The sequence below is a fragment of the Drosophila hydei genome, unplaced genomic scaffold (assembly GCF_003285905.1).
Source record: "Drosophila hydei strain 15085-1641.00,03,60 unplaced genomic scaffold, DhydRS2 tig00000001-arrow-pilon, whole genome shotgun sequence".
Classification (NCBI taxonomy): domain Eukaryota; kingdom Metazoa; phylum Arthropoda; class Insecta; order Diptera; family Drosophilidae; genus Drosophila; species Drosophila hydei.
Genome location: NW_022045643.1, coordinates 7,744,735 through 7,764,125, shown reverse-complemented (window position 1 = coordinate 7,764,125; position 19,391 = coordinate 7,744,735). Strand labels below are relative to the sequence as shown.

The 19,391-nt window shown below is 39.3% G+C and overlaps 1 protein-coding gene across 1 annotated transcript; it reads left to right on the top strand.

Annotated features, from left to right (window-relative positions):
* The first annotated feature begins 17,825 nt into the window (after window positions 1-17,825).
* On the top strand, window positions 17,826-19,098 carry LOC111604510 (serine/threonine-protein phosphatase alpha-2 isoform-like). The gene has a single exon (XM_023322606.2). The coding sequence runs from the start codon at window positions 17,888-17,890 to the stop codon at window positions 18,896-18,898; it is 1,011 nt and encodes a 336-aa protein (XP_023178374.1). The 5' UTR covers window positions 17,826-17,887; the 3' UTR covers window positions 18,899-19,098.
* The last annotated feature ends 293 nt before the right edge of the window (window positions 19,099-19,391 follow it).

The following is a 19,391-nucleotide window of genomic DNA, read 5'->3' as shown; positions in this document are numbered from 1 at the left end:
GTATATATATTACTCATAATATAATATACTAAGCTATATACTAAATATAGTATATACTACTTTTGCTATACTAGATAATCATATTCTTATACCAAAATTCTATGCCACACACACAGGTATTCCACTTACCACCTGGCCTTAGAGTTGACTCAGAGAGATGCAACTATAGACTGTAAGCTGATGACTTTAGAGAATTTCACAAACATATTGTGCCATCAAAGTGCGTACATGAGTAATTTATTAGCCAACGACCAGCATCCACTGATAGCCAAACGCGATTGACAACTGCAGCTGAGAATGTTTGTGGATAAGGAGATGGCTGTGAGCTGTGAGCATGCGGGCTGCAGGGTAAGCGTAAACAAAGGGCAAAATGTTTAAACTGAACACAAAGGCGACCATAATACAATCATAATTGCATTTTTACAACAGCCAAGGGTATCCAAGGCACGATAGTCCTTTATTGGCAGTTCACACCAAGGACGCACATAAATCCCCAGTCAAAGCAGAATAAAATAAACAAAGCAAAGCAAAGAAAAGAAAAAAAAAAACAAAATTAAATTTTTATCTAATATAAACGCGCAGCAGGCCACAGTCCTTGTGTGTTATATTTCTTTTTTGCAAGGCGATATGAGCTAAAGGACCTTCCTGGAAGCGCGCACACACATTGTCACTTTTCACACCAATTGCCATGGCCTTGGTGCTTGGTCCAGTCGAGCATTAATTTGACTTATCCCAGCTGAGCAAGTAGCTGCGCAAGGACACGCACTCAGCTGTAAAAGTGCAATTAATGCCAAACAATGGCGACTCTCAGGACACACACGACCACACGCGACCAACACTGACTGGCCCAAGGATAAACAGTGCCTGGGCATAATTAGCCCAAAAATGGGTTAGGAGAAGCCCGAGCCAATGCGTTCGTCCTTGCACAAATTGCCTCTATGCGAGTCAAGGTCTAATTGCAGCCTTGCTGCAGCAACATTATCGAAGAACAACATCCTGCGTCGTTATCCTGCGCCGCTTGACTTGCTCGCTGCTCTTAACACGCGCCGCGCATGCGTCGACCTTGCCAAAGGCGAACGCTGGGCGTGTGCTGATAGCCAACTGCAGTCTTATTAATGACATTCTCCAAGGTCAAGCTGCAGATCCTTGAAAGTTATGGCAGCTGATATCTTAATGTATTCCGAAACTTAATAGAGCTGTTAGGCATGCCAAAGCAGCCCATGGAGTTCTCCAGAACAACTGCACATAAATTTATCTAAAGCAAACGATTCATTGAGCAACTGTTCAAGGCTCAAGTAAATCTTTAGAGCGTGCGAAATTTGAATGAGTAACTGCGTCTTCTTATTTTATGGTAACGTTTATGGCGTGTGTGGGAGTGTGCAGAGATGAGGCTTACTCTGAAAAGTCTTATATTGAATTGTCGAACTGTGAGAAGTCATTGAGAAATTGTTGTGAAAAGTTTTGCTATGCTAAGTGTTGTTCACACACTCGAGAGTTGAGAGAGACTTGTGCTTGTTCGTATTGTAAAGGAAGCATATTGGTTGCTTATAGTAAATTCTTGACTGGTTATGTCTCTGGCAGGACTCTTCTGCTATGTGAATGTAAGAAATTATACGAACTTCACTAAATAAATATAAATAAATGAGCGTTGGAGTTTTTTGGTGTTTTATAACTTAGAGTTGGCCAGATTATTTTTGAGTAGAATTATAGTGGGATTCCAGGTTTCATACTTACACATTAATGTCGTAAGATTTTGATCATAATTAATTTAATTTTAATGACATTAAAAATCTATTTCTATACTTTCATCTGACTTCAACTTATGTAACTCTAAAAAAATACTCGATATATATATTGCAATAATTTAACGTTAATCAGCACTTGTACTGTAAAACTGTAATAATCCCTTTGTCTTATATCTTCTCACAAACTCTTTCAGCTTTTCTTGCATAAGAAATTGCTTAGGCAAACATTTCTCAGTCGCAACTCGCTTAGCCTCTTCACCAGGCTCGCCAGACATTGTTGAGCACATATCATATATTTCAGCTATTATATTCATTTCTAATAGACTACACAGCTCAAGCCTAACTATTTTTGGCAACTCTCTTCGTGAAGCGTGTCTCGTTTAGCTTTGTAAAATCTGATAGATCTCATTTGCCTATTCTTATCGAGTTCATTTGAAATTAAAATCTCAAATTTCTCACACAGCTTAGCTACCGCATAGGCGTAGAAAAGGCTGTTAGTGGCATCTCCCTAGCTACCCATAAATCAAAATATTTCAACATGCTGACAGAGCCATAAAGACCCACCCGAAAAGGTAAACCCCACCCTACTTTTGTATATATGCATATATATCCGACCGAACGCCCGATAATTATGTAGGACGTCTCTAATGATAATTACTTGATTTGCACAACGTGTGTTGATGTTTTCATAATGGATGCGAGCACTGCGCTCTGGCATAAATTACAAATGCAAGGGGCCAGCAAGGGACTCGCCATGTGGCACGCAAATGTTCTGAGGCAAAGTCGAGTGGCAGATAAAGTGGCAGATCGATAAGCGTATGCGCCTAAAAGGGATAATGATGCTGTGGCTCTGTCTGCCTGATCGCTGACTGTAACCTCTGGGGTAGTTTTCTCACTCTCCCCTCTCTAGGGTGTGCCACAAGGCTGGCAGCTGCCACTGCGCAGTTGCCGCTGAGCGAATGGCGCATGCCTCGAAAACGCGCTTTCATCATAACTTTTCACTTTTCATTACGCACTTCCACAATTGCGCAGCGAAAGTACTCCAAATGTCGGTTGAGCTCACATTTTATGTGTCCGCATGGAGGCCCTTATCGATATCGGTCAATTCTACTTTCATTCCGTTTTCCAAAGTGCACCCACAGCAAATTTATGGGCTCTCCGGCTGACAACAATTTGCAGCGAAAGCCATGCCCATTAGCCACGTCCATTTTTGAAACATTTGCAATTATTTTTATTTCAATCTACGAAAAATATCCGAGCACTTGAGAATGGTTTTCCAATACCTACATGGGGGTTACTTGTTCGTGTCCAGCTGTTTTGGCGGGAGGGTCAGTTGTGCAACGTTTTGGGTCGGTTTGTTTAACATTTCCTGAATCGATATTATTTTTTCTTCTTCCTAATTTGACATTATGTAGTTTATCGTTTTCTATTTGCCTTGGAGTTTGTTTCCTTTACATAAGGTAATGAATAGTTGCTTGGTTTAGGCAGAAGCTGAGCTTGTCTGACTGAAATGTTGAGCTGATATTTGTATTGGATATAATTATTATATAACTTGGCTAAGTAACTCAGTCGCAGATTGATATTCAGGCTAAGGCAAACAGCCATCAATACAATCACAATCTCTTCATCTTTGACATAAGCCTTAGCACTTCTTTAGGCCATATCCATTAGATATCACAGCTTAAATTACAAATTACAGATTATTTTTAATAGATCTCTCTATACTTAGCACTCATAATTGCTGAGCTACCACAAAATCATTTTTAATTCGCTACGAGCTGCGATTAAATGTGAATGCTCAACACCTTTTTATGCACGCTGACTTTTCCAAAATATTTTTTTTTCGAGTTGCAACTCTTCTTCGGCTGGCGAGACTATCAACAAAGGCTAAAAACTACTAAGACCTAAGCTTACTTAATGTGCCCACTTTGAGCGGTGTCAACACCGTGTTGGCTGCCGGAGCCAGCCGGACCCGGGCAAATGTTGCTACTTAGTTGGCTGCAGTGGCTGGGGGCAGACTACCTCGTAATCGGCTTAGAGCTATAAATTGTCCATGGCACGGCCGTGGACGGGCAACGCCGAGCAGCATGGCTCGTCGACTTGACAAAATGACCAACAAAATGCAGCATTTGCCAGCAAATGGAACCGCTGCAGTGGCCACGCCAGCCCCTATTTTCTCTTCCTTTTCCTCTTTCCCTTCCTTTTTTTTACAATTTTTTTTTCAGTTCTGTTTTTATTTTTTATGTTAGGGGTTTTCAATTTACCGCAATGATTAATCACCGATTGTCCCTGCACCGAACGCGCCCATATTTATTTTTTTCTGGCACATTTCCGGGGAGAGGTTTTCCTACATTTTGGTTTTTTGTATATTTGTCATAGTTCATAATTTAGATATTTCTGCCCTCGGCGCAGGCAACAACAATTTGCCACACGTTGCAAAAAAGGGAATCGCGAAACTATATAAACTGCTAACTGCATATGTTACGGCCAGTTCAAGTGCATTTATTTTGGGGGTTGTGTTTGTTTGCGTTTGTCATGTAGCTGTTGGTGTTGTTTTTTCTCGGGGATTTCATGTTGCTGCTGTTTATTTATTTTGAGCATGTTATTGCAGGGCCTGAGCTCTATTAGATTTGGTGTAACTGGCGTTACTCCCAGCTGCGCAACACACTTAGCCAAGAGTGGCGGGGTAGGTCAGTTTAGTAGGTGTTGATGTGCTGCTGATTCCGTCGAGGGTGTTAGGCAGAGAGTAAAGGGTTTCTTCAAGAGCGAGAATTATGAAGCGAAAATGTATATGATATTGGCATTGGCTTTGTATAGGTCATGCTGCAATTAGATGAACAGAGTTTGGCATTAATACTTGGCTAGATTAATGTATTATGATAATAGAATATAAATTAGAAGCTCATAAGAGTGCTTCAAGCCAATCATCATTTTAATGAAAAGAACTTCAAAGTCCAAGGAAATTAGGAAAAAAGGTAAATTGAAATAAAAATGGTTTATCTGTTTAAATTAAGAGTTAATTTAGTAAGTCATATATATAGGACCATCATCATCTTCTAAAAATGATTAAACCTTCTCAAACTTAGGACCCTCTTGGCTCGCTATACATTATTAAACTTCAGGCCAATTTCATATTTTAAATTGTTTTTTCCGTTGCTTAACTTGCTTCAATATTTTATGCTAATGCCCATTCGAAGAGATGTTTGACAATAAGTCCGGCTTGTAAGTGAGTTTACCGGATGCCCCTCCAGGGCAATTTGCCAAGCAATTTTGTTTGATGTTGTGCGCGCGGTCAAATGTCACAACACCTACGAGGCAGAATCGGGGCAAATGGCAAATGGTGAAAGGCAAATATTGTTGGAGTAGGCAAAGAAGAGCACACTGTTAGAATGTGAAAGGAAAATACCCTGATGAGGCTTGTGACAAGCAAAAGAAAAATCCTTGCTGATTTTGACAACTTAAGTTGGCTGTGCAAGTGGTGGCCGAGGAGTGTGGCACATGCCTCAAGTGTAGCAGACACGAGCACAACAACAACATGAGGAAATTATTTCTTTTCTTTTATACTTTGTATATGTATATTTATGTTGCTTGGAGTTATCCTTAAAGGATCAAAGCCGAAATGTATATACATATGAATGTCACACCTACAGGATTATGTTGAACAAAACAAATGCTGCGTGTTTTGCCATTGACTTGAAGAATTCTTTTTCCTTTCCATTTTTTACACATGCTGTTGTTGTTGTTGTTTTGGTTGTCACATGTGTCATATCCACACGCATACGCACAAATTGTTAACAAGATTATGTTGCGCTAGGCGAAAAAAATTTTGCTTTTCATTCAGTTTTTTTTCTTTTTGGTTTTTTTGGCAACGACTTTCAATGCCATGTTTTGTGGCATGTTTTCGGTGTGGCTTGTTTTTGTTGTTATTTGTGAATATTACGACATGTAACAGTTATGCGCATGCCTTGCCTGCGGCTAATCTCCCGACCCAATCCAAAGTTTTGTCACACTTGCTGCCTAAAAAACATCGACACAAAAGGCAACAGCAACGGCAATGGCAACGGCAATGGCAACGGCGTTAAAAGTGGCTGGACGAGTGTAAAACTTGTTGTTGTTTTTCGTTGTTGTGGTGTTTTTTTAAAGCCTACTTGAAGGCGTCACTAAAGTGAATTGCCTGGGGAGCATGGGAGCTTGTGATAAAGAAAACATGATACTTCAAATTGAACTTAAATTTAATTTACGCTTAAAGTTATTTTACTCGAATCAGCCCATTTGAATGAGCAAGAGCATCGTAACATTTACGCATATGCATAAGAAGATAAAGGCTTTGTCTAAACATAATAAAATTCAATCTATAAATATAAATAATTCTAATTAATATATTTTATATAATGTATCTTGACTGCAATTTTTTAGTAGATGAATAGTCTAAAGGTTTTTGGCTTTTTTGCGTGAAAGTATAAAAAAGTATTAAGTAAAAGTATTGAAACATATTAGGAAAATTTATTTCGTGCTTCTATCTTTTCTGAAAATTTTTTTAAAAATTATTTTCTGAACTGATATAAAACAGAGCTTTATTTTATTTTAAGGAGTATAAAACAAAGTCCTTAAAAAATATTGTGCTACTATAGCTCGAATTATATAGATAATATATAAATAATTAAAAAATATTGTTTTAAAAAAACCAAAAAAAAATTGTTTTATAAATATATAAATAAATATAAATATAAAGAAGTACGTAAAATTTTTAAAATTTTATTTAGAGTTCATTAGACAATTGCCTATCAGCTACTTTTTGGCTAGTCTGACTCGAGCAAACTCTAAGAATATTTGAGTCCATTGCGAAAGCTTAACAAATATATATATCAGTAGTAAAATTTAAGCTTACAGCATTAACTACTTTATTAACTACTATTTTAATATTTATTCCTTCTTTTTTTGATAGCTTAACAAAATGATTTCAATGCCCATTTGATGCACGCTGTGCTAATGAATATTTTCATTTAATTAGCCAAGACTTTGTTCGGCCTGTCAACAGTTTTGTGCTGAAACTAAACAGCGAGTACTTCTGGGAGCTGCTGGCCTAGTTTTACAGGACGTCAGTCAGCTAGGCTGGCAGGCAGTTGGGAGCGTCATATCCCAAAGATACACAGCCACATAGAATGAACGACAGAATCGGGAAAGAGACAAAAACTACTGCTAATTATGTGTATTTTAACTTTTGGGCATCGCATCTTTGGCAGATGAAATGAAAAGATGACGACGATGACGACGAGTTGCATAATTAAAAGTTTACATTTTGCTATTTAACTTGCCGTGTGCAAAGAATCAGATACAACATCATTTTCATTTCTTTTGTATGCGCGCTTCACATAGTTTTTCATCGTTGCTTGGACAAATAGCTGTGCAGCAGGCAGGCAGGCAGGCAGGCATGGGAGCGACTTGAAGTTCGCACAGAGAGCGGGTAAATAATGGACAGAAAGAAGTAGAGTTAAGGCGCTGCCACAAAGGACCCTTTAAGATAGGCTGCTGCTGCTGGTTGGCGCTGCTTGGCGCTCATGCTGGTGCAAATGCAGGAAACAGGATATTGGATCATTTAGTATTAAGGCAGCGCTGCTGGCACGTTCCGCACAATGCGAAACAAGTTAAGCGCAGCGCGAACAATAAAAGCAGTAGGGCGACGACAAGGAGGACAAGGACTACAGCGACGACGACAACGGCAACGGCAACGATGACGACGACAATGTGGCAAGGAGCGTAGCGTTACGCTTTAATAACTTGCCGCAGGATTAAGTCCTGTGCAATGAGATGATAATGCGGCCGAGCTTTGCCGCCGCAGGAGGGCGCAGCTCCTCAGTGTTTTGTAGGCGGTTTGCGGTTTTTGGATAATGTTGATTATGCCCGGGCGCCCATAAAAGTGTATCCCCAGCAACAACAACAGCAACAACACAAATTATATTACAAAATGATTTCAGTGGCCTCGCCCCCTCCCTCTTGTCAACCTACTGCATATTTGTCGTATCGTAAATATAAACATCATCAACGCATCATGAAAATAATTTTCCCTGGTTTTCTTCTCATTTTTTTTTCTCCTTGCTCGGATTTTGTTTAGCTCGGCGTAGCTTATTATTTCTTTTATTTACATAATATATATATGTATATATGGGGTATATAGGTTCAGTAGGGCCTGTTTGGCCCTGCCCTTCGACACTCTTGTGTGCAATTTACATAACACAGCTAACAAATTCGCTTCTTGTTGTTATTTTCTTCTTATATTTGACGCTGGGAGGAATGGGTTTTTGGCATTTGGCGGGGAGGCGTGGTTTATGTGTGCTTTGTCTTATTTGTCATGTGGGCGTTTTTTATGGGCTCTGGGAGGTGTTTGTGTGTGTGTATTTGATTGGCCTGGTAGTTGTTTGTTGGCATTTGACGCTTGCCGTTTGCCTGATGTGATGGCCATAAAATTAGTTGTCTGCTCCGAAGCAGCCTAACTTGCGGCTGGGGCTACAGATGTGCTTATTAATAGCTTAAGGGCTTTAGCTAGCTTAATGCTCCATGTGGAACATTACGACTTGATGTCTATTTCTTTAAGTGCAGCTGGACAGATGTGAGCTGGAAACTCTAGCAGCATTATTTAATTGAAATTTTTAGTTCAGTTTGTGCTTTAAGCTGGGGCTAGCTTGTAGAAGGAAAATATTCCTTGTTTTCTGAAATTTTTAATCAATTTTGAGTCTAAGCTGGCTCAGCGCTTCAATTGATATCTAGATCTGTTCTTTATTCTAACTTCACAGCTGCAGTCTCTTTGTTTTTCTCGCTCAAACTCTTTTGCCATCGCTCTCATCATCATTTCTAGAAAACACATTGCCTTAATACCTAACTTCATTACTGAACCACAAAAGCAAACCCAAACTATTTCAAACAAAAGCAGCTGCGTTTGTTAAGTACCTTCAACCTTAACTCTGAATATTTCTGTCCAACCATAATCATAACAAACGGACCGACAGAGACAGAGACAGATCCAACTGTTGAGAGTCTGCGAGGTGTCTGGTATTTGGCTAATCTTAACCAAAAAACCATTAGGCTGGGGCTGGGAAAAACTATTTGCCCAACAAACTAGTTGCCCGATAAAGTTTTCTATATATATAGAAATATATTTATTGTTTGGCAAGCTGTTGGGCCTTAGATTTATTAATGTGACCAGAGCCATAAGGACTCCGGCTTCGACTCTGACTTCGTCTGAGCAAAACAAAAACAGGATTTGTGTATTGTGGCTCAAATTGGATTTGGTTGTTTGGGTGCCTCGAGGAAATCAAGGGCGGGCGACTGCAATTTGGTTGAGTTACGTTGACTGCGGGCTGCAAGGCGCTTATACACGCTCCACTGGGCAATGCAACCTCGATATCTGTCTCTCTGTCTGTGTTTGTTTGCAGCCGGGCTTTATCTGCCGCTGTATCTATATCTCAATATCTGTATAGTCGAGTATCTGTATCTATATCTATATCGCTTACGTGCGTTTGACAAGGTCCTTGTTGTGCCTTGCCTTGTTGTGATTATTTGCCAGAATAACATCAACAGCCAGGCATCAACGTGTGCCTCTGTGTGTGTGTGTGGCACTTCGAGCGAGACAGCGAGCTGCTGTGCCACAGTTAGTTGTCGAGTTGAGTCACAGCTGTCTCTAGGTTTTCATTGCGTTTTGATTGGATTTTTGTGTTGCTATTGCAGCTTCAATTAAGCATTGGCCTATACAGACATACAATGTTATGTTTATACACTAACTTGTGTACCTTGAATCAGCTATGGCTTGCGTGGCACAGTATGAATGAGTGCCTGATTGACTTATTGGCTGAGTCGCTGATTGGGTAAATTCCTCAGATAAGCTCTTTAAATTCGTATGCAAAGATTGATGAAAGATTTGTAATTCTCAAAAGGTTCATCCATTACTATATCTATTATATATATAAATAGATATGATACTTTCTCTCATTCAAATATCTTTAAATAATTATTATCATCAATACCGTAACTTTTAGATTTTTTTTACATTTTGTATAATTATTTTTATATAAATAAAAAACATATATTAATGTAAACATTTGTAATCCTGACTATATTTTAATTTTTTTTATATTAAAAGCTATAATATAAATATTAAAAAATAAAATAATAAAAATATATTAAATATATAAATAAAAGGAAATTAAAAAAACTCATTTTTATTTTCATAGTTCCCTTTTAATATGTACAATTTAAATAGAAATAAATAAAAAATTGAATAAGTATCTTAAAATTAAATATTAAAATAAAAACTGTTGGTTTAAATTTTTTTTTTTCAATTTTAAATTTAGTGTAAGTTTTTATTTTTCTAATATATTTATATATATATTTATATGTATATATTCATGTATAAAAGATATATATTTTGAAGGGCATCAATTAGTCGTCGTTGCAATTTACTTTATTTTTTTCCGTGATATTTTATTGCTGTCGCAATGTTTGTTATTTTTGACGCCGAGCCTGACAACTGCACTGCGTTTGCGGTTTTGGTTTAGTTGGGTTGGGTCGTGGTCGTGGTCGTGGACCATGTCCTCGACTTGGTCGGACTTGAAACCACCCCATAGAGTGGCTCGTGTGGTGCCTTTTGTCTGGCTGTCAATATGTCAATTTTAGCTGCTCCTTTGCGGGCACTTTCTATGGCAGAAATTAAGTTGTCATTGTGCTCAGCCGTTGCGTTTCGCATTCATTTCGATTTCATTTTCGTTTTCATTTACGTTTTCGTTTTCATTGTCGTTTTCATATCGATTTTGGCGATTTTGATGGCTTTCGAGTGCGGATGCATTATATTTTTATTAAAAGCAATCAGCGTTTGGCTCGTTTCGTTTCGTTTTGCCATTGCCTTTGTCAACATTTGTTCGCCTCGATTTCCGCGTTTTGATTAGGCTTATTTAGGCAATTAAATTCATATGTCGCATTTGCGCAATTTTTCTGTAATTTTTTGGGTCGATTTTCTTCCTTTTTTTGTATTCGAGTGTTGATTGTGTTGCAAGTGCGGGCTGCAGCACCATGATGGTGGCACAGTTGGTTTTAATGGGCTTTGTTCAATGACCTGTGGTTGGGGTAGCTGATAAGCTGCCATTGATAGAGGATTATTTGCGAATCAGGCATTAATTTAAGCTACAGAAATATTCACCAAATGGAAATGATTTCATGTTAGCACATACAAATATATTATGCTCTCAGGCGGAAGCGACAGTGTAGCGCTTGATATTTATTTATTGTAAAGAAAGGAATGTCTTTGTCGCTTGAGTTCTAGGCCATGATAACCTGGAGCTATTGATAACATAATATAAAACATATACGAGAGGAGAAATGCTTAACTTTACTCAACATTTGAATTCTTCTCTCCACCAACTGAACTCATAAACTGGCTTTAAGCTCCCTAAGTCTCGACTAAATGCGAGCCTTGCGATTAATCAAGTTTATGTGTGGCAGTTCCTGTGGCTGCCTTTAATAAAAGAAAATCTTCGGCAGCTGGCATTGCAGTGCAGTCGTAACTCAAAGCCAGCGAGACCCAATGCCAAACAATGTGACTTTGTCTAAGCTGCATGCAGAAGCTCAAATGTGTGTCCTTGTGCATGTTATTCACACACATTTTGTAGCCAATTGCAATTGCAAATTGAAAGCCAAAGCCAGAAATGCGCTTAAACGCGACAAAAACCGCGCGCTTTTGCAGCTGAGGAAGCTGTGAAGCCAACAGATTGGCCTGACTTAAACGGTGGCAGAGCATAAATCCTTGAGTGCTGCGCTCTCGCAAGTCATGTGGTTTTTCAGCTGGGGACAGTCTGACGAGGAACGTGCAGGGGCCAGCATGCAGCGAGGTGGTGAGGGGGGCGGTAACGGACCATTCAGCCGAGGGGTGCATTTGCCACAATTTCCGTTTTCCGGCTGCAGCTCAGATTCACTTTTTGCATATTGCTCTTCGACTGCGTTACCCTGTAAACAGCAACAGCAGCAACAACAACAAAGCGAACATTTTGCGGTCATACCCCGCAAAACCATTTTTCAGCCCGCTTAGCCCCCTTTCCCCTCTCAACATTCGCTTGCCTTTCGCCTTACCGCAACGCATGCATAAATTATTATTGTTCTCCTCGTTCGCCACTTGCTGCCAAATGTTGCTGCAACATTTTGAACTGACCCCGACTGAGGTAACTTAGCTAGCTGATTAACTCTGAAGATTATTGTAGCAACTGAATGAAGAATTTGATAAAAAATAGTTTTTGTTTATCTTAGTTTAGTTCGGTTTGCTGCTTGGCAGAAAAGTTATGAGCTGGGCGAAGCTGGGCTTAAAAAGCCAGCTGAATGCTGTTATTGTCTATGCAAACGTTATCCCTAAGCACAACTTTAATAGCCTCTTTAAAAGACTAGATCTATAAATATGAATCATTGACGAGTTGTCCAAAAATTCCAAGCAAATATTCTCTCTATGATATATGATTTCAGGCATTTGTATTTGAGTGAAATTAATTTTTTAGCACACTCTCCACTCTCATCATGTTCTCCACATTTGTCACAATGCCAGAGGCGATCGGTCGTGTTTTTTTTTGTGCTGTCTGAGAGCAGATGCTTGGATAACAAGGAATAGATATATTCAAAAATTAATTGGAATTAATTGTAAGCTATATCATTATTTTTTAGATCTCTATGTAAGAATGAGAATTTACTTAAATCATCAATGTTAGCCTTAGCAAATCTGCAAGAAATCTTAATCCCTGCATAACGTAGCTGACCTTCCACCCCTCTTTAATGCTCAGTAGGTTAGGGCATTAGTAAGTCGTTATGCATGTTCTGTGCCCTTTTTTCTGACTTATTCTTGTAGCGGCTGTTGTTGGTGTCCAGTACATCGGTACGTCATCGTTTTTCCATGCGAATGACAGTTGGAAGTGGCTCGGTTGTCGCTGTGCCTCCTCGACGTCGTCGTGCATGTCTTTTGGCCGCTACAGCTGCCACGCCTACGCGAGCCACAGAATACATATTTTGGCCGTTTTTGTTTTGCATTTTTATTACACACACACACACACACAGGCACAAACATTTCGCTTTGCGGTTTTTATCAGACACCAGCAAACGGAGCAGCGCAACCACCGAACGGGCTACGAGATCAACAAAAGCTGCTTTAATTGGAGTCGATGGTGTTATTTATATAAATGTTTGTCATTTCTCTTCGTACGCCCTGTTTGCATTTCATTTTTTTGCCGGCAGCTTAAATTGTAGGCGTCATGTGATATATTGGCCATATTGGGCGTTTGGGCCCGTTCCGCTGCGGTCTGTTGTGCTGCTGCTGGTTCTGCTCTTGTCTGGCTAACAACTGACCTTGTTCCATATTCTTGTTCATTCTTTTAGTATTTTGTGCTGGTCCATGCGGAGCTTAAAGTTGAAAGCGTTGTTAAAGAAAATTGAAGTATCGTGTCGTAATGCAAAAAATGTGACCCAGTTGGGCGCAGAGAAAGGATTGAGAATTGGGCTTGAGCTACGAGCGGAGAGGCAACAAGACGACAAAAAGTTCTGTTGGTCTGAGAACTCATTTAACTAAAGATGAGAATAAATGTAAATGCAATTTTTGTATCGATTTTATACTCTTTACTTTTTACTATACTTTATACTTTTGTTAGCCGAAGATCGATTGTAGTTTAAGTTTCTTTAAAAGTTAAATTTGATTAAAGTTGAATAAAATGTACTTTTTCCTATGCTTACAGCACTTCAAAGTGGTTTCAAATATCAAAGAAAAGACCACCACGAATTCGTAGCCAATGTCAAGTTCATGTTTCGTACTTCATGTGGGCCATTAGCTCTAGCAAAGAAAGTGTCAGCTATAAAACCGTGAAATCACATACAAAATGCATTTAAACGCCTCGTGCCACACGCACGACAAATTCCAAATGCAGACAATAACATTTTGGTTTTAATTAAAGAAGCGACCGACAGAAAAAAAATGTACGCAACATACATATTTTAATTTAATGCCTGCGAGTGACTTTGTGCCAGGGAGTGGGATGTAAGTACTTCCGTTTACAGCTCGACGTGCCGGCTTCTAAGTAAAGTGGAGCTCCAATGCCACTGCCAATGCCAATGCCACACACACACACACACATGGCACAACAAGCGCTCGACTCAATTTCAGAAAATAATTTAACGACTCCATTTAAGCATGAAATCGCAAGGCGCTCTCCCCTGCCTCCTATCTGCCTCCGCCTAGCCGCGCCCCATCTTTGGCTTATTTGGTAGGCGGAGCCAACTGGAAGTCGGCGTCCTAGACAATAGGCAACTGTCGGGCCATTCAACGGCAACTTTATCACTAAGTGGGAAAATCTGTAGGATTTTAAGTGCATATGGAGAGGAGTAGAGAGCCTACAGGAAGACCGTTGTCTATTGTTCCAGCAACTCCTGTTGAGACTTCTCTCGCTCTCTCTCTCTCTCTCTCGGTTCTCCCATTTCCAGCTCAAGTTCAGTGCAGTTGTATAGAAAGGAGATCCTTTGTTGTTGTTGCTGTTGTGGCTGTTGTTGTTTTCAAGGTGTGCTAAGAGGCGTAAGCACAAAACAATTTTCATTTACTTTACGTTTTTAATCATGCTTAAAGGATATGTCAGTGACGCTCCTTAGCAACAACAAGAGGAGAAGCACCATTCGTCTGCAGGATGTCAACGGAAATTCAAGTGAAAAAAAAAGGATTGCCACCGGATGAATGCACTTCATTTGAAGTAGAAGCAGAAGCCAGCAGACAACTCAACAAAAAAAAAGTAGGAATGCAATGCTCATTGTTAGAGTTTGACAGGTAAGCAAGAGGCGGACCCAAGCCCAAAGGATTAGGGCTTCTCAAGACATTCAAATGACAAATGCTGATGATCATGTTTTGGCATATTTGTGGTCGCAGTCAAAGGCTGCAGCCCACAATGCAGGAAAAAAACGTTGAACAAACTCAACTAGCGGTAAATCGTTAAACGCTTTGCCAACTTTTCCAGCTAAACAGCTCAGTTCGGAGCGAGCGCTGCAGCTGCCGACAGCCGCTAGCCCAGTCAGCTATGATGAAGTTGTAGCGCTCAGAACTTTGATGCCGCCGACAATCCATTAATTGTGTCTGCAGTTTAACACCCAAAGGAACTTTCAACATATTTTCTTCACATGCCGCTGCCCGAGTTCACATGGAGAATCGTCTTCCTCTCCCTGCCCTGCCTGGCTCCCGCTCACGCATACACCGAAAACCCGTGTACATGCATTTCTATCTAATTAAAACAGGTGTTTTAATTATTGCAGCCATTTAATTTACCATTTTTTACTTTCTGTCGTCTTTCTGTCTTTTTCTTCTTCTTGTTCTTTTTGTTTTGATCATAAACAGCGCGCCGCTGCCTACCCACTTGGCACATTTTTATGGGACCATTAAAAAGCGCATTGCAGTTCCTTGGTCGAGCTGCTTACTGCTCACTGCTCATTAGGAGTGCTCCATGCTCCAGATATGATGAATTTTCATTCTGTTTGCTTTATTTTCAGCCCATAAAATGGCCAAGAGGCAGGCGTGTTTATTACTTTGTGTATGTTTATTTTGTTTAACTATTTTTTACTGCAATTAGATGGCGCAGAAAGACAGCAGCGCGTATGTGTCGATGTCTATGTAAGTATATATAGGTATATATTGTTGGCTTCCCACAACTTTTGCTGACTTGTTAATTAGACGTAAAATGTGTTTTACAACTTTTTCTTTGTGGTTCTTTTTGGAAACGAAAATCTGATTTAAAATAAGTAATTGAGCTCTAGTTGCCAGTGGCTTGACTGAGAGTCGAGCTGCTGTTTAAATATATTTAAGCTCATATCTAAATATACACAAATATTTAGATCTCTAGCTTGAAGGAGAGACAGTACAACTGGCCAAGATCGAGTTGACTTGACTTGACTTGCTTCAGCTTAAGCGTATGAGTATTTTATGACTCCTTCTCAATATTGCCTATATTTCAATATAATTTAAAATATAGAATATTTAAAGTATTCGTGGTTACTCTCATGCCTTGGTATTTATAAAAAAAAAAACAAACAGCTTTAAATATAAATCGACTACTCAATAGATTCGTTGCTTAATTTAAGAGAACTCACAAATTACATTTCCTCTTGCCTATTTTTTATTTTTTTGTACACTCACATTTCCTGCTGCTGACATAACAATACCCTGTAATAGCCAGTCAGCAGCTCCTTTCGAGCTGAACTTTCTTTTGTTGCGCGTGGTCCACACTGGGCCGGACTCTACGTAATTACATTGTTATTTAGCTCAGCAATTTTGTGTACCTTAACACTAATCAATTTTTAATGAAATAACATAAACCCTTTTTATTTGTGGCCCGGCCATACTTAATCAGGCAATAATAACATAAATTAAATAAACAAAGTCACGTACAATCAACCAATAATACGCGCGTTGTAGAACTTTTATTTTCTTAGCGTTGCGGCAGAGAAAGGGGCGAAGGAAGAGCAGTTTGGAGTTTGAAGAGCGAACGCGATGATGTGTGTTAAATTTCACGGGCTCTACGAGTCGAACAATAATAATAACAAGAGCAGCTGTTCGACTGCGATCTGGATCGGGGCTGGGCTTGGGCATGGACTGGAGAATATTGCAAGTTCATTATACAAACACCAATCAAATATCGCTAGACAGGTATGAAAATCCAATTAAAACCGCGTAAAACGTAGCAACAGATGATGTTGATAATAATGCTGATGATGATGGCGATGATGATGATGATGATGATGATGGAGCTCTCTGGATGTGTGATGGAAAACTGCAAGCTCATCGCACTTCTCACTCAATTAGAACAGAAAATTCAAAGGAAACGTGTAAACAAAATAAATACAAAATCAAGCAACAGACTCGACTCGACTTTGACTCCTGCCTTGTGTCGATTTTTCCAGCCCTCAGTTATTGTTGCTGCTTTTGGTTGCGCTTTCCGTCTAAAAGGCTTGAGTTGATTTTGAAGTGGCCAACACGGCAGGTCGGTCCATAGCGAGCCGGGCAACAGAGCCACTTGAATCATTTTTTTCTCTTTTTTGGCATTCTTCACCTGTCAAGGCGGTAGTTTCGGACTCTTGGACTCTGTACAGCGATAGCCAGCTCGCAGCTGGTTGCGGCAAAGTGCAATAAGAACGTCTAAAACCTCACACTTCACAACTTTTGCCGAAACATCAAAGTTGACGTACACAATGGCCATTGATGTGATACAACTGAAGTGCAAAGAAAACAAAACACGAATCCCTAGCACTGAGGTCGCTACCTCTCTCTCCCTCTTTCTCTGCCTCTCTCTTTCTGTCATGCACACCATAACAAGCTTCAGGTTTGCAGCCAGCATCGACATCAACATCGTTGGCGGTGGCTTCCACGTTGTCGTCAACTTCAACAAGCGTAAAATATTCTCAGAATTGCAACAACTTTAGTTCAGCTCCGGCCTCAGCCTTTTGGACAACATTTTGACAGTCTAGAGACGCCGTACACTAAACAGGCGCGTCTTTAAATTAGGCGCCCAAGTTGGGGCGTTGAAAACTATATATTGAATTTATTTAAGTAGACTATGTAATGATTTATACTAAATACTAAATACATTTTCTGTATAGATATGTTTTTATAATTATTTGCGAACAAATTGGGGTGCTAAAATTAAAATTAAAAAATATCTAACCTCTACATAATTGCCTAAACTGAAATTTTAGATTGGTATTTACTTAATTATAAAGTCGAAATTTTCACATTTAAAACTAGAAACAATTAAATTCCGATTTCATCAAGCAAATTGCACAATTAACGGCTGAATTATTATATTATTTATTCTAAATATGTTATGCATTAAATATTTCTTAAAATATATTTTCAGTATATTATGGTTTATTTAAAAAATATTTGAAATATATTTAATAAAAAAAGTAAAATATTTATATTATAAATATATTTCATTACAAAGAATTATTAAAAATATATTTAAAATATAAAATTATTTCAAAGAATGTTTACAAATATATATTTTACGCATATATCTGTTGTATATATGTATTTTTTTAATAAAATCAGTAGTTAATGTATTTTTTGTCGAAACTAAATTCTGAATTTGTTCTGAAATATGGCAAAACGACCCACTGGCTCCGTTGCCTCCCATCGGCACTCAAGAACTAGTCATAATGTGACACCGCAACAGATGGATATCAATAGAATAATCAGGGATATTGTAAATTGTGAAAATCCTTCACGGGGCGTTAATCTGCCCGAGACTTACATACGTTTCGTTTGCACGGAGGCGAGGCCAATATTTCTGAGGGAGCGAACTCTATTGGAGATTAAGCCACCGGTAAAGATCTGCGGCGATGTTCACGGCCAGTTTAATGATTTGTTGCGAATTCTGCACTCTGGAGGCTATCCGCCGGAAACAAGATATTTGTTTCTGGGTGATTACGTGGACCGTGGCAAGCTCTCCATTGAGACGTTCACGCTGCTGCTGGCCTATAAGGTGCGCTATCCACATTTGATGTGGCTGCTACGTGGCAACCATGAGTGTGCCAGCATCAATCGCATTTATGGCTTCTATGATGAGTGCAAGCGTCGCTATTCGGTGAAGTTGTGGCGTCATTTTGTGGACACCTACGATTGCATGCCTCTGGCAGCATTGGTGGGTAACCGTATATTTTGTGTCCATGGTGGCCTGAGTCCCAGCCTGAAGTCTTTCGAGGACATATTAGCTGTGAGGCGACCCTGCGATATACCTGAGCAAGGTCTGGTCTGTGATCTGCTGTGGAGTGATCCCGATGATTCGGTGATGGGCTGGAGCGGCAATGATCGTGGCGTTAGCGTCACCTTTGGTGCTGATGTCGTACGCCACTTTTGCTTTCGCATGGGCGTCGATGTTATATGTCGCGCCCATCAGGTTGTCGAGGATGGCTACGAGTTTTTCGCACGCCGCCAACTTGTCACTATCTTCTCGGCGCCGAACTACTGCGGCATGTTTGACAATGCTGGCGCCGTGATGGTTGTCAACGATGATCTGATTGTTAGCTTCATCATATTGCGTCCGACATATGTGGTACGCAATATAGTCGACCACCCATTGTCGGCAACGGGCAAGAATCGAAATTATTAGCCCCAAGTGCAATAGAAAACTTCATTTGATATGTTTGTGCGGTCATTAAATATTCAAGTATTCTTAGTGTTAAGTCTAGCTTTTATATTTCAAAGAACATATAAACTGTATTTGAGTTCAGTGTTTTATGAAATAGCTTAGGGTTCTTCTGTATATTTACAAAAGAAAAAAATACCAGACAAAAAAAAAAAACGAAAATCAAGAGCAAAACGTGAATTAAACAAAAAAATTTAAAATATTTTTTATTAAAAGTAAATATTTTTTTGGGAATTTGGGTATAGAATTCGTGAAATTTTCTCACTATTTGATAAGAGTTTGCAGAGGAAAACAAAATTTTATTTATTTTCTTTTTGATATTTTAATGATGCAAATATTTAATTTGGTTTTTTTTTTGAGATTTTTCTTTCTGCAAACAGTTTTCAGAGCTTGCTTTCACAGCAATCGAAACCCTTTCTAATTGTCGACCTCATTTTCACATGTGCCGCTACTGTTG

Coding starts and splice junctions, on each gene's coding strand:
- LOC111604510 (XM_023322606.2), top strand. CDS start 17,888: ATGGCAAAACGACCCACTGGCTCCGTTGCCTCCCATCGGCACTCAAGA.